The sequence below is a fragment of the Trichoplax adhaerens genome, genomic scaffold, assembly GCF_000150275.1.
Source record: "Trichoplax adhaerens TRIADscaffold_3 genomic scaffold, whole genome shotgun sequence".
Classification (NCBI taxonomy): domain Eukaryota; kingdom Metazoa; phylum Placozoa; class Uniplacotomia; order Trichoplacea; family Trichoplacidae; genus Trichoplax; species Trichoplax adhaerens.
In genome coordinates, this window is record NW_002060945.1 from 5338538 (window position 1) to 5352989 (window position 14452).

At 30.7% G+C, this 14452-nt stretch overlaps 1 protein-coding gene across 1 annotated transcript; it reads left to right on the plus strand.

Moving 5' to 3' along the window:
* Positions 1-960: 960 nt before the first annotated feature.
* TRIADDRAFT_22925 (uncharacterized protein) lies at positions 961-8724 on the plus strand (the record flags this gene model as incomplete). Its single annotated transcript, XM_002110481.1, has 12 exons — positions 961-1194; positions 3749-3850; positions 4122-4217; positions 4383-4479; positions 5599-5636; positions 5867-5943; positions 6542-6630; positions 6745-6917; positions 7031-7243; positions 7360-7460; positions 7619-7846; positions 7992-8724. 12 exons carry the CDS (start codon positions 961-963, stop codon positions 8722-8724), a joined length of 2181 nt encoding a protein of 726 aa, XP_002110517.1.
* Between the last annotated feature and the right edge of the window lie 5728 nt (positions 8725-14452).

The following is a 14452-nucleotide window of genomic DNA, read 5'->3' on the forward strand; positions in this document are numbered from 1 at the left end:
ATTTATTTCATCGACATTCAAGGATAAATTTTTCTCCTTTCAAGACTAATTTATAACAATGTCAGTGAGAAATAAAAGAATCGATTCAATGCTTTTATGAATATCCACAATTTTCCATCATAAAAGTGAAACAATTATGGCTGAAAGAATGAACATATTGAAATAACGAAAGGAAGTTCATCAACTGATGAATAGATGGTCTTCCGTTGAGGCTATTTATAGTTAATGAGACAGGTGTGCACAATAAAATTATTCCAATTGATTCCAATATCGGTCATGAGAAAATTCTATGTTATCAGCTGATTAGTTGAGAAATAGCATAATAAATAAACAAAATCACCATTGACATGATAGAAAAAGAAATGCTTAGAAAGGATTTTTCGAATATAAAAGTGATATCATTATTCATGGAAAATCCTTTAATAAATACATAAAGGCGTCTACAATACAAACGTAATAGAAAAATGGCAGATAGAGACGCGTATCCATCTAGATAGAAATCTATTGCCATCGCAAACAATAACATTTAAATACTCTATGCCAACGTAAATGTCAAAGTTGTGTATTTTGACTCGGCAACAAGGTTAATTTTAGGATATCCAACCCATCCTATCAATAATTCAATAAATGGATGCTTTTGTCATAATAGGCAAAGTTCCTGTTTTTACCATATTTAACGTCGTTTGATATTGATTATTCTGATTGGCAGTTGATACTGAAGTAGTTGCAGTTATTTATTGAACGTTATTAGCTATAGCTATATTAGTCCTTTTTTCACCACCGCGTGATCTACAAATACCCAATTATTGACATTATTTTTTCTTGAAAAATTTTTTATCTCTTTAACCCTATAAAACATAGCTTTTATTTTTTTTCAACTTTTAACGTCGCTCATTACCATCTTGGTCGTGAGCACAGCATAGACTACGAACAAAAAATAACAACAATACGTAAAAAAAAATGGCTCAAAGTAAAGGAAATTATTCAATTGCAATTCTCTTAGGTCTATTTTTTATTTCCTTAACTACTGCAGCAGTAGCTGCTGCTATAAATGATCAAAACGATGATATTAAGGATGATGACGAAGACGGCATCTCTAAACGCTATTCTAATACATGGATTGTTAAAATACCTGGTGGTAGGAAAAGAGCCGATGAAGTAGCGCATAAATTGGGCTATACCAATCTTGGCCGGGTAAGTTGATAACTGTAGTAATAGGTAGGATAGTTTATTCGCCTCTGCTAGGGTATTGAGACTGGCCCAATAGTAAAATAGAAATATTGCTGCTTACCCTTAACCTTATCTATTAATTCCTATACATATTTTAATTGATAAGTCTGATTTAAAATAGTAACATACAGCCAATAGCTGTGAGAGCATTGCAAGTTAATCGTATGTTCTTTCTGTTACACCTTTTTTTCTAAGCCACTATGTAACTGATATGGAAAACACTTTCTATCGCTTTTCTTTCGTTATCGTAGTAACTCTTCAAAGCGTATATGAACCATAAATTAATTTTGTAGGGATAATTAATCTCGAAATACGAATGAAAGATATGACTATAGTTATTCTTATTACACTTTCTTATCATTTAACTTGATTTTGTAAATAGTATAACTGCTTGTATTTCCAGTTGATTTCCACCTTCAAATTAATAACGAAAATCCCTAAAGAGATTTAAAATAATTATAATTCTCTCTTGTTTTGTGTACTGTAATACAATATGTGCAATCTTTGTTAGCAGTATCCCTTCAAGTCAACTCAATAATAAGAAATACCGAGGTTTATTTCAATTTCCTCACATCGATGTATAGCTACTACAACATGCCGCAGTAATACTTACAAAAGCTATTTTCAATTTACGAATACGATCCAGTAATATTTTATCAAGCTAGATACGTCTCCATTAGTTCGAGATCATAACCCATATAATTTTCTACCTATTAAAATATATAAGAATTTAGGATTTACTATTCGTAACAGAGGAAGCCTTTACTATTTCATTCCACTTTCTAGTTGTCAATACTATTATGTATTATTAATTTAAGGGGACGATATTGAGTAGTCATCAATGTAGTTTTTCACCAACTTCAGATGCATAATACTCGAAAATAGTTCAGTTTACGAGATAGTATAACCTTCCCGTTAAGAAGAGAGTGTCTTTCCCTTAAAGTATTGATGCTAACCTAAACAACAACGACACACTTTATTATTTTATGGTCTAGATTGATTTTCTATTTTATACCGTGAACTAAACAAGTTAAAACTAAGCTGTATTAATCTATAATTTGTCAATTTTTAAGATACATCGGATAAAGTACTGAATGCTTTACCTTAGAGGTCCTACAGAGAGAGACCAGGGTTCCTACTTTACGTCCTTTTTAAACTCGTTATTATCCATTAGCAGTTTTACAGTCAATATCAGTCTATCTACTCTTAATAAGCTTAAAATGAATGATACGCCTATCTTTTTAAGTCTAGTTTAGTGAGTTAGTATACGAAGGTTTGGAACACAAATCTTTACACTCTCTAGTCGCGATTAGAAATATTATAAAAGTATTTATTACAGTACACAAGATGTAGTGATAATACCCTTACGATTGATAATTTTTCGTACACCAATATGGTCGTATCGCTTTATGTAGTTTAAGTGCAAATTTTCACTATCTGTCACCTTACTATCAGTTCTTTAGCCCCTTAAAATGTTGATCAATTTTGCTAGCAATAGTGCAACTTTTAAATACCGTTAGAGTTAAACCGGCTAAATAACTTCCTTTTCCAGTTCTATAAATAAATAATCAGGCCCCACTAATAGAACTACAGTAAAACGATTGAAAGATAATTATATAAATCGAACAGAGAGATGTCAAAATATCTCGTTTCTGATGTTGCTATAGGCCTTAAAACGATGTTTATTACGCTTGCAACTACACAGACAAAACTATGAGCATATCGTAAGATACAGTGTATCTAACTTTACATTAATAATTTGGTAGTTAGCATGATAAGTTATCATACTTACGATTAAGTTCATAAGGCTCGTAAAGTATCCACTAAAATAATTGCTAATTGGCGTTAGTCTATTGCTATCTCAAACGTCTGATGTAACCGTTTTTATTGGTCAAGTCTTTAACTTAGTAAACTCCTTTTTACCTACTCCTTCGGACGTACAGTAGTAAATATCACTATTACAGGAATATAAAATTCCATAGATTTGCTTCCTTTACCGTAGAAAAACTATATCATACAAAGATTATATTCAAAATTTTTTAAATTTTGAATGTGATCGTAATCAGAAATAATCTTCTTTCTTAATTCCACCTACTCTATGATCCCAACTTTTTAATAGCTAATAATTCCACTCAACAGCAACTGCACTTGCAAAATTAATTGATACGCAACAAAAACCTCCTGACATCTGGATTGAAATTTAATAAGAAAAAAATTTAAAGTCATACCTTTATGACTTGTTTATTATATTCAGCTCTAAAATCGTACGATATGAATTTATGGAAAGATCAGTGACTCTGTAAACTTATCCATCTTTTATTGTAGTGCATATTATGATTTTGCTCTGAAGCAACTGTCTACTATTTACAATATTCTCTACTGGCATTGCATCGATTTATTGATTTAAAAATCACAAATAACTTGTTAAATAAAGAAGCAATCTGCTGTCAAGTAATTACACCCCTATTCCAGTAAATATTTCAATCTTAATCGTGTTCAATGCTTTCCTTCATTCTAGATTTCCGATTTAGACCTATACAACTTTAGGCACGATGACGTTCCAAGGCGATCAAAACGTGCTATTCATGATCGAACAAGACGGCTAGCTGAAGATGATAATGTAAGGATTCATAGTATTGCTTCCAAACATTTTACTTTTGTTTTTATTAGATAGAGACGCCTATTGGATATTACAATCATCAAAGAATTATTCACTCTGCGATAGTTAATGACTTTTGCCAGCACAATTTGTCTAATTTTAAAAATAGATTGCCAACTTTCATAATAATATTGTCCCAAGATTTAAATGTATACGTATAAACTTAAAAAAAGTATTGATACCATCAATTTATTTCTTTTTACGCATTTTTTACTGTAAATTTACTATGTAGGTAGAGTGGGTAGAGCAAGAACTCATCAAATATCGATATAAGCGCAATGCTGATTTGGAATTTAATGATTACCTCTGGCCGAAACAATGGTATCTTGTAAGTCCTGCTTATTTTCTTTGCTGTCTAATCTTCATCATGATGACATCTATTTGATTTTTAAGTCATTCTTGGCTTATTTTTCTTAGTATGATTAATATTGTTTATAGATGAAACGCTGATTAATAAAGGTTATTATCTCTGTTGCCTTTATCGATTTTCTAGCATGACAAAAGAGATGCTCGATTTGACATTAATGTCCTTCCCGTCTGGCAGAAAAATATCACTGGAAAAGGGGTCGTAGTGACCATATTGGATGATGGTATGTTATTGACAGATGATCAATTAATTCACTCGAGAATAGATTCTCATTACAGTAAACTTATCATAAAAAATACTATATTCACCAGAAGATGTTGAAAATTCAATTTAAAAATCCCATCCTATTGATGATAGAAACAATTTATTGAAGATAATTCGAAGTTGATTCTACTACTAGAATATTATATTGCAACAGGATGATAATTAATTATTGAATCTTGCTGCTAGAGTGTTGATATCACAATATTTAGTATACTTTGTATTGAATAAATAGAGGGATAGTTTGAACCTTTTCTTATGTTCTTATAACTATACAGTTGTTTTTTATTTTAAATATAATTTATTTTAGTTACACTAAACGATCATATTCATTCGCGTAAAGTACAGTACAGTAGCATTTATCAGACAGCGCTCTGCAAGTTTAAACTATTAATTAAAGAAATGAAAGCAGTCAATCATAAATTTGTCTTGTCAAAAAAGGTGCAATAAAAAGACGTAAAACGACTCGTAGTAGAACATATAAATTATAGTTTTAACCTTCATCCTGAATCAAACCATGAAACGGTCGATAAAATCCTTTAGTGCTTTAGATTTAATGGCCGTTTTTGCTATATTGCTATTGATAATTAGTCCTCTCGGAATAAATAATATCTTTCTGTATGCTTATCCAATTATTTGAGTATAAAGATCATCTTTTACTATTACCTAAAACTTTTCATCAGCTTAGTCTAAGAGAAAAGTTTTTTATCGTGATAATCTATTCATTAATCCTTTAAAATTTTAACTAGCTAACGCAGTACCATTCGGCATTTTTATTCATAAAAGAAATAAATTTAATCTTTTTAAACTTTATCTATACTACGCTTAAATTGTTCAGGAAAAAAATATTAGATCATTGCTACAAGTTACATAGATTTATAATAAAGTAGTACGCCTTATTCCAACAGAAGTAATATTAAACAGCAATCTACTGTTAGCCAAGCAAAATGGATATAATTCTCTTATTCATGAAAATTGCACATTCTTATCTCGAGATTTAATTTGTTTTAGCTAAGTTTTGTCCATTATATATTCTATTGTTATCTTTATTCATTTCCGTATTCTTTGCTCCTAATTTTAGGTCTTGAACATTCACACCCTGACATTAAATATAGCTACGTAAGTAACTAGAAGATCTAGCGAAATATATATAAGTTACGAATACTGATCTACTTTAATGTAATAAAATATAGCTGTAGTATTATAATAAAAAATGTTGCACAATAAGGAATACGTGATATAATAGCATTCTTATCTTTATTAATTTATTAATAACTGAAATGCTCATAGTAACTATTATTTATTAAGTTATATCTTTTCTCTGTATATATATTTAAACGCTTATCTAGGATCCTGAAGCAAGTTATGATTATAATGATTATGATAATGATCCAGAGCCAAGATATGACAGTCGAAGTTCTAATAGGTATGAGACAAGCTGACGCAATATAAAATTATAATGATAGCAATGAAGCAATTAATACATATAAAAAGAAATGTCAAGAATAATAAAATTATTTATATATATATTCTATACTAATATTGACCTGATATAGAAGTTTTTAAAATTTTAATGTTAATAAAAAAATTGCATTAATTTTAAGCAGTATATATCTTCCTTAATGATACAACTAAAAGTAATCCTTCATGATACTATAATAGTTACATAAAATTGTATAAGAGTTTCTTTAGAATGCTTAGCAATATAAACATTGTCATATATATTTGAACAATCAGAGATACTGCATACAGATCACCAGGATAAATGTTTAGAAATATTTGCTTTCAGTGAAATCAATTTTTTATTACTGCATTAGCTAACTAGCTCGGGGTAATCTTATCTACTGTACATGTTAATCTGATAATATGGAAGCAACGTTGTGCATTCTATTTAACTAAATCAAAAACTTCCATTTTCACGATGCTTTAAATTTAATTTGAACTATGAAGCAAATATACCTATAATTAATTTGCTTCTGTGAAAAAATACTTAAGTTTTCTCTATCTAAATATGATAAATCTAGACACGGTACACGTTGTGCGGGTGAAATTACCATGAAACCTAATAATAAAATGTGTGGTGTAGGTGTCGCTTTTGGAGCTAGAATTGGAGGTGATTAACATAATCCGGTGGTTATTTTTTTATCAAGACTAAAATTTTGCAAACTTATATATCATTTCCCTGTCCATTTTAATTATCTTCCTTATATATCCATTTGTATAATAGGAATTCGAATGTTAGATGGTTCTATTACTGATGGTGTTGAAGCTTCATCATTGGGCCATAATATGCAACATGTCGATATCTATAGTGCAAGCTGGGGACCTAATGATAATGGTAGGACTGTCGATGGCCCAGGTGATATTGTTATGAAAATCCTTAGAAAAGGAGTAACAAAGGTAGTTTGCGTTGTCATATATTCAATCAATTTCTCTTAATATTTAAGAATTATGTCCAATCTATGACACCATTTATGAAATAAAATTTACTTTGTACGTATTTTTAATAATAGGGACGTGGAGGTTTAGGATCAATTTACGCCTGGGCATCTGGTAACGGAGGAAGACGTGGTGATAACTGTAACTGTGATGGCTACGTTAATAGCATTTACACCATTGCTGTTAGCTCTGCTTCTTATAATGGAACTCCACCTTGGTATGCAGAAGATTGTACACCAGCTTTAGCTTCTACTTACAGTAGTGGTGCTGATGCACTAAAGAAAGTGGTATGTTTAACGTTGCGAAATAAATGCAATGAATTGATTAATGGCTTGATTCATACAGGAAAAGTCCTGATAATATGCTATTTAAAATAATATTTCATTTATTCACTACCAATTAGGCTTCTATCGATTTACGAGGTGGATGTACTACTAGCCATACTGGCACTTCAGCTTCAGCACCTATGGCTGCTGGTATCTATGCTCTCGTTTTAGAAGCAAAGTATGTATACCTATCTTGTCGTTATGGTTATTATTGAACATATAGATTATGTTCACAAAATCCTCTCGATCAGTTTATAATTATTCTTGTTCCAATACCAAATATTATGACATTATATAGAAATAATTATGTCATTTAATTTTAATTTAATTATCTAGTCCTAACCTGACATGGCGAGATGTTCAACATGCTACCGTTTGGACATCGAATCGTAAAAATTTAACGAAAAGTGGTTGGGCGAGAAATGGCGCATCACGCTTGTACCATCATAAATTTGGCTTTGGAATATTAGATGCAGCAGCATTAGTTGATATTGTTGATCCTAAGGTATGGAAAACCGTACCTGAGCAAAAGTTTTGTCCTTTGACAGCTGATAAAATAGAAAGGTAAATGCCTATTCAAGTGCTCACCTTATACATGTTTAAAATAAATCTGTTAAGGATGTTATATCCTAGTGTATAAATTGAAACAAAAAATTGTGATCATATTTACATTAATCTAAATCCATTGCGTAACTCTATATTGTAACAGAGAAATCTCCAGTGAAGGAATTGTACGAATCCAAATTAAAAGTCATGGATGCCAGGACTCCAAAGATAGTATTAATTATTTGGAACATGTTCAACTCATATCTACAATTGATTTTTCGCGGCGTGGAGATTTAGACATTACTCTAATCTCGCCAAGTGGTACAAGATCGAATTTATTAAGTAGAAGACTTCGTGATTCATCCGCATCTGGATTTAACAGTTGGCCATTTATGTCAACTCATTTCTGGGGTGAAAATCCAAGAGGTACTTGGACCGTTGAAATTAAAAATGTCGGCATGACGAATGAACACGGTTTCGTTCGAGAAACCATGTTAGTATTTTATGGAACAGAAACTATGCCTGATGTTATGCGTCGTGTTTTATCGAAAGATGATGTGAAATTAACTAGTAATCATCAGTCATCACAAAGTCATCATGGTGAGGTAATGAAAGGAAAAATTCATGAGGAAGGTCATTTTGGATCTAATTTGAATCAAGCTGAACATAATAGCAATATCAACGAACACATCTTCGATAAACATGAGGGTAATAGATATGACCATCTCGAAAAGAACGACGTTCACCCATTGCATCGATCTTTCCATAAGAAATATTCAGGTGATTCTGATATGCCAGCACATCTTTTACGATACTATGCCCAAATATTAAAGCGAAAAAATAGAAACAACTATTCAAAGCGATCAAAGTTGTACCGTTATCAGCGTGATTTTTAATAACAAGATATTTAAAATTACAACATAGATGATATTAAAATCACTATTGAGTGGACTGTGACAGGAAATACTAGTTCAATTAAATGCTGTAGTAGCTAGAGATATTAAAAACAAAAATGTACGATTTCCTATCCTATAATGAGTTTATGTTAAAGAAAAGGACTATTAAATGTAATTTTTAGCTTAATTGTTTCTATAGAAATGATAGCGTGTGCAATTCTCATAGAATAATGAAAAATAACCTGTATGGTAGCTGAGTTCTATAGCTAGTTGTTTAACGGTAATATTATAATTGCAATACTATTTTAGTTCATTTGAAATATGTAGAAATTTAGCTCAAACTAGTAAATTTGTGCCTTTTCTTATCTGTCTATCTTAATCAAATGGAAAATATCAAATTAGCTATTGTATTTCCAGAGGTATAACTGAAAGATGACAATTAATGAAACTATCCATCAATATAAATCTCTATATATATGCGAGTATACATATATGTATAACATATAATATATATATATATATACAAGAAATGGCCTGAATTGTATGACAACTTAAAAAAGAATACATTATAACTATCATTCTATTTTAATAATTATAAAGTTAGCAATATACCATCACCAGAGTCATTGCAAAACTGATCAACGCTAAGGTGCAATAATGCTGCTGCATTACATACAATAGAATTATGCAAATGTAGTCATGGATCTTTAGATCTAGAGATCCATGATATAGCTATTAGTAATTTAGCCTCAAAATACTATATTGTAATCGCATGTTGAAAGTTAAATTGTTTCATAGGTTAAGAATTTAGGTTCTTCAGATTGTAAGCTCTACAATAAACAAGGTAGATTGTTCTAAATGGTATTGGTATAGGTGTATAGACCGAAATGAGAAAATTCGAGCCTAGAAAAGCAATAAAACTTATTCAAGACAAAATTAGAATATTTTGTGAGCGAATTGCCCTGATTTGTCTGTCTAATGTGACTAAAACGGACCTCAATTACAAACACTTTTTGGGGCATTACACTAGGATAGAAAAGAAGTGAATTTATAATTTCATTAGAATCTACAAATTATTAAGTGGAACAAGTACTATTACAAAATGCTACAGCGAGCATATTTGCCTTTAGGAGGAGGGATTTATCTTATACTAGCAGCGAAATCTACTAACATCCTTACTACAACATTCACTCTAAAACTCGAAATTGCCTCACTTCAATGAATCCAAGCCTAATCCAAAATGCTATTTAACCCATTCATTAAATTTAGTACTACAGTATAGGCCTTACAGTACAGTATTGAGTGGAAGTGTGATATGTGAGAATAAAGTACGGTAACCTATTTCTATTTTACATATAGAACATATATATCCATATATATGTATACTTTATATAATTAACTAAAACTTATACAGAGTATAGCTGAACTGTATCGATTTTTGCTGCAGTGTCTATAATTAATATGGAAAAGTTCGTTAAAAATAAATATCATTTGCAAATATATATACTTTATATAATTAATTAATGTTAAAAAAGTATAGTAGAATTGTATGCATTTTTTACTACAGTATCTATGATAAACTTATTATGAAAGAGTTAGTCAAGATGAATATCTTCCCCGTATAAATCACATATTTACCTTGGAAGCAATAATGATTCAATTATGATATTTTAAGAATATTGTCAAGCTGCTAAGTAAACGTAAAGAGCAAATATACGCGTATATGACTATCACTTATGATACTTTGCACATCATGAAGGAAATTCTCGTATGAAAATTGATAAATGGCAGAATATCAGCAAGTTCACTATTCCAAGACGTCAGGAGTTGCATTTTGAAAGCGCGTAGCAGTACACTTAGAATTAAGCACAATTTAAACAAGAACCTGGTATAAATTTAAGCGTATGATGTGAATGATATACTTGAATATTTACCTTAAATAGATGTAGAAATATCATATCAATATGTAAGCTACAAACATAATGTGGATCTAGATACTTTACTATAACAAAGTTATGTTAGATAGCAAAGCTTAATTGCAGATAGTTACTTACTGATAATATAATCGTCCACTTGGATGGATTTAAAATACATAGTAACACTTCCTTTACATCGGAGATATCGAAATGAATCCATTTTGAATTCTTATAGTGGCGAAATTTGGGGATATTAATAAATACGTGAGTAAGTATTATAAATGATACACATATTTGGCGAATGTAACCAATACTTTCAATTACAAAGGTGCCTTTAATAATTTAATACACCATTTCAAGTAATTTATCAATATATCTTTTCCATAGTGAATAATAAAGCCTGTTGATTTCATGTAAGCAACAATACGCTAAAAGAAAAAATAGGGGCTTGATTTCAATATTAATAAGAACGAATGAATCATTATTTCCTTCATTTATTTACTATTTATAGCGTTAAACTTTAATTACTACTAGTAATGATACTTAATAGATTTAATCTATTTCACATAGAATTTAATTGCAATTACTAATTAGAGAGAAGCAGATTATTTATCGGCTAGCAGTCTTGTATTTTACAAGAACAGCCCCAAAGAAGATCTATTTAATTGAACCCGTAAGTTTTCTATTAACTTATAAGAATCATCAATTTACGAGAAGCTATTAAAGAAAAACATTAAAATATTAATTCTTACTTATTGGTGAGTAATAAAAACAAAAAATTCTTTTGTATCCGTAATAGGAGTATAAATGCTACTGGAGACTTTGATGAAGGAAGAGTATTATTACTAATGTAAATGGATATTGAGATACTAATTGCTACAGGGTTGAATTCATTACAGCCACTAGTGCTTTTTAATAAAGTCTTTTAATTTTACTTTATGAATGACAATAAAGCAGTTATTTATTTAGCTATTGATGTCTATGGTAAACAATAACGCCGATGATAACAGGCTATTGAAACTCGATTGTTTCCCATAGTTATTAATTTGTCTGTCTTAGTTCTTCCAATCGTGGCTATTCTGCATGATTTCAATGCTAAATAATGGAGTGCCAAGAAAAATAGTATTAGTCAACGATGATGTTTTTGGATATTACAGCCAGTGGAGAGACATAGCATTTTGCAGTTGAAGAGCTTGAAAAGACTTCATTAAACTGTTTCTTTTAAAATCTTATTTGTAAGTCTTCAATTTTAATGAACAATTCATAAGACCTTGCAAAATAAAATATTAGTCTCTATTCAATCCGATGCTATTTAAAAAGAGGATTGACGATAATTTAGCGTTATGTTCTTTAGCAGTCACCGGTACCAAGACTTCAGTTTTGCATCAATATTACTATTCAAATAAAGGACAAGTAACCTTTCATGACAATAAACAGCAGCTTTTAGATTCAATACTTTAAAATAAGAAGTACTAATAAAAAATTTATTAATATTGTGGGGATGTTTTTATTGGAATCCTAGTACACGATAGATGATAGCGAATTACTTCACCATTTCCACCTTTATTTTGATAAATTAAAACCTAACAGACAATCTTTACTGCAGTCAGAATATTTTTACTCGCTAAATGATATTTCTAGCGAATTCTGATTAAACTCTAGGGCGATGTCAATGACTAGAACTTTAAATTCTTCACCATTCCTCCTCTATAAGAAATAGCATACGTCAATATAAACATTTTAGATAGGGTAATGACGAGTAAACATGCAGTAGTAAACTCGTACTACTACCACTGTAGTATTATCCAGCTCATATGAATATCGCTAATCGCTCTTTTTAATTATTCGGCCCAGCTAGAATTCATTTTCATCTCCTTCCAAAATTCTATATACTCATTCTAATTTTTCAGGCTAGTATAGCTTTGGCTAGAATTCATTTTCATCGACTTTCGCTATTCTTCGTACTCTTTTTAATTTTTAATCCTAACCTAGCTTCAGCTAGAATTCATTTTCATATGCTTTAAGTATTATTTATGCTCTGTCTAACGTTCAGCTTAGTCTAGCTTCAGCCAGAGTCCATTTTCATCTACGATCCGTGTTCTTCATACTCTTTCTGATTTTTCAGCCTAATCTAGCTTCATATAAAATTCATTTTCATCGACTTTCTGTATTTTTGATGCTCTTTCTAAACCTTCAGCCTAGTCTAGCTTCAGCTAGAATTCATTCTCATGGACTTTCAGTGTTGTTTATACAATTTTAAGTTCTTGGAATCACAATTTTAATCGATCGATTATCTCCTTTTATACTATTACCTTCGTCTCTAAATTGAAGCCAATAACCATTATTTCCATACCAATAGATCATTATTTTCAAGCCAATAGTCTATTGCAATGATAATAGATTATTCAGCGCTAAGAATTATCGGATTATAATTAACCTGCGCATCTCAAGGGGGTGCCCAGGTGGCCCAGCGGCTATCATCAAATGGAAGTTGTTATTGTTTGGTCGCTATAGAAACCAAGCGCTTATACAAAATCCTTCTCTCTCTGCACTTTCTACTATTGTTAATATTAAACCTTTTTTGTAATTTTGTCAACTCTAGTATTATCCTAGTGGAGAGGAAAGTATACATTAATCAGCTCGTAAAAGTTGACGATAATATTGATGTAAGAAAGCGCAACTAAGGAAAGACTGTTCTGCTGTTACAATCATCATTAAAAGCTACAATTACTTAATCGATTGGCCAGAAAGCAATCCATTAGTTGGAATAGAATATTACTTTATTTCGTTGTTGTCGAAAGATATCCACTACAATCTGTCATCCAAAATTTTAATGCAGTAGAGATCGATTGTTTAAGATTCTGTTCGTTCGACGGGATAATTTTAGGAGTTGAACTACGTCGAGATTGGACGACAACAAGGCATTGCAGTGTTAACTCGATAAGGTAATATTTCGACTCTATATTATATTAGCTGATAGATTATTTCTCAAGGTAGACATGAAGACAGAATAGCATAGATAATAATGGTATACGTAAATGATTAGTATCCACAATCGAGTCGAATAATATTCCACGGAAAACTATCCATAACGTCCTACCATTTCACACCAATCTTACTTTATATATTTAATCATCTAAAGAAATGAAATAATAAGTTACCAATTATTTTTTTGTTTTCTTTTTATTTTTCCATTAATGTTTTTATCCACTTTATGATTTTAGTTACGATTGAGCGATACTATTGCAAGAACTTATCGACTATACTCATATGGTGCTAGATAGAATTATCCATTTGCAGTAATACACGCTAACGTAGAACATAACTTTCTATCATGAGTAATGATGTCCGTAGTAGTGCTGTCAACGACGGCATAGAAGTTAGTTTACATGGAGAAAGCGATGTAGAAGCAAGTAAACATGATCATCTCGACGAAAATGGAGATATCGAATATAGTATTCATGGTGAGAGTGGATCAGAATCAAATAAGGATGTAAAAGAAAATAAACCTCAAGGAATAGCTAAAAAGAAACGTAGAATTCGCAAAGGGTGAGATTATCGCGATTAAGCACTTGATTACTATAGATTGGAATAAAGGTAGTTATTATTTTTTGGTGGTAACCTGCGGATCTCAGTCCCATTCTTTGATCATAGTATGAAACAAGTTATGTTTTTGTAGTGTAAGAGAAATGTTAGCATTGTTTTCTATTCTTGTAAGAAAAAAATTAGTTTACATTTAGTGGGTTGCTACTAGTGCACTTTCATCATCTTGTCAATTTACTTTCTTTATTCTATATCCTATTTTTAGTTGG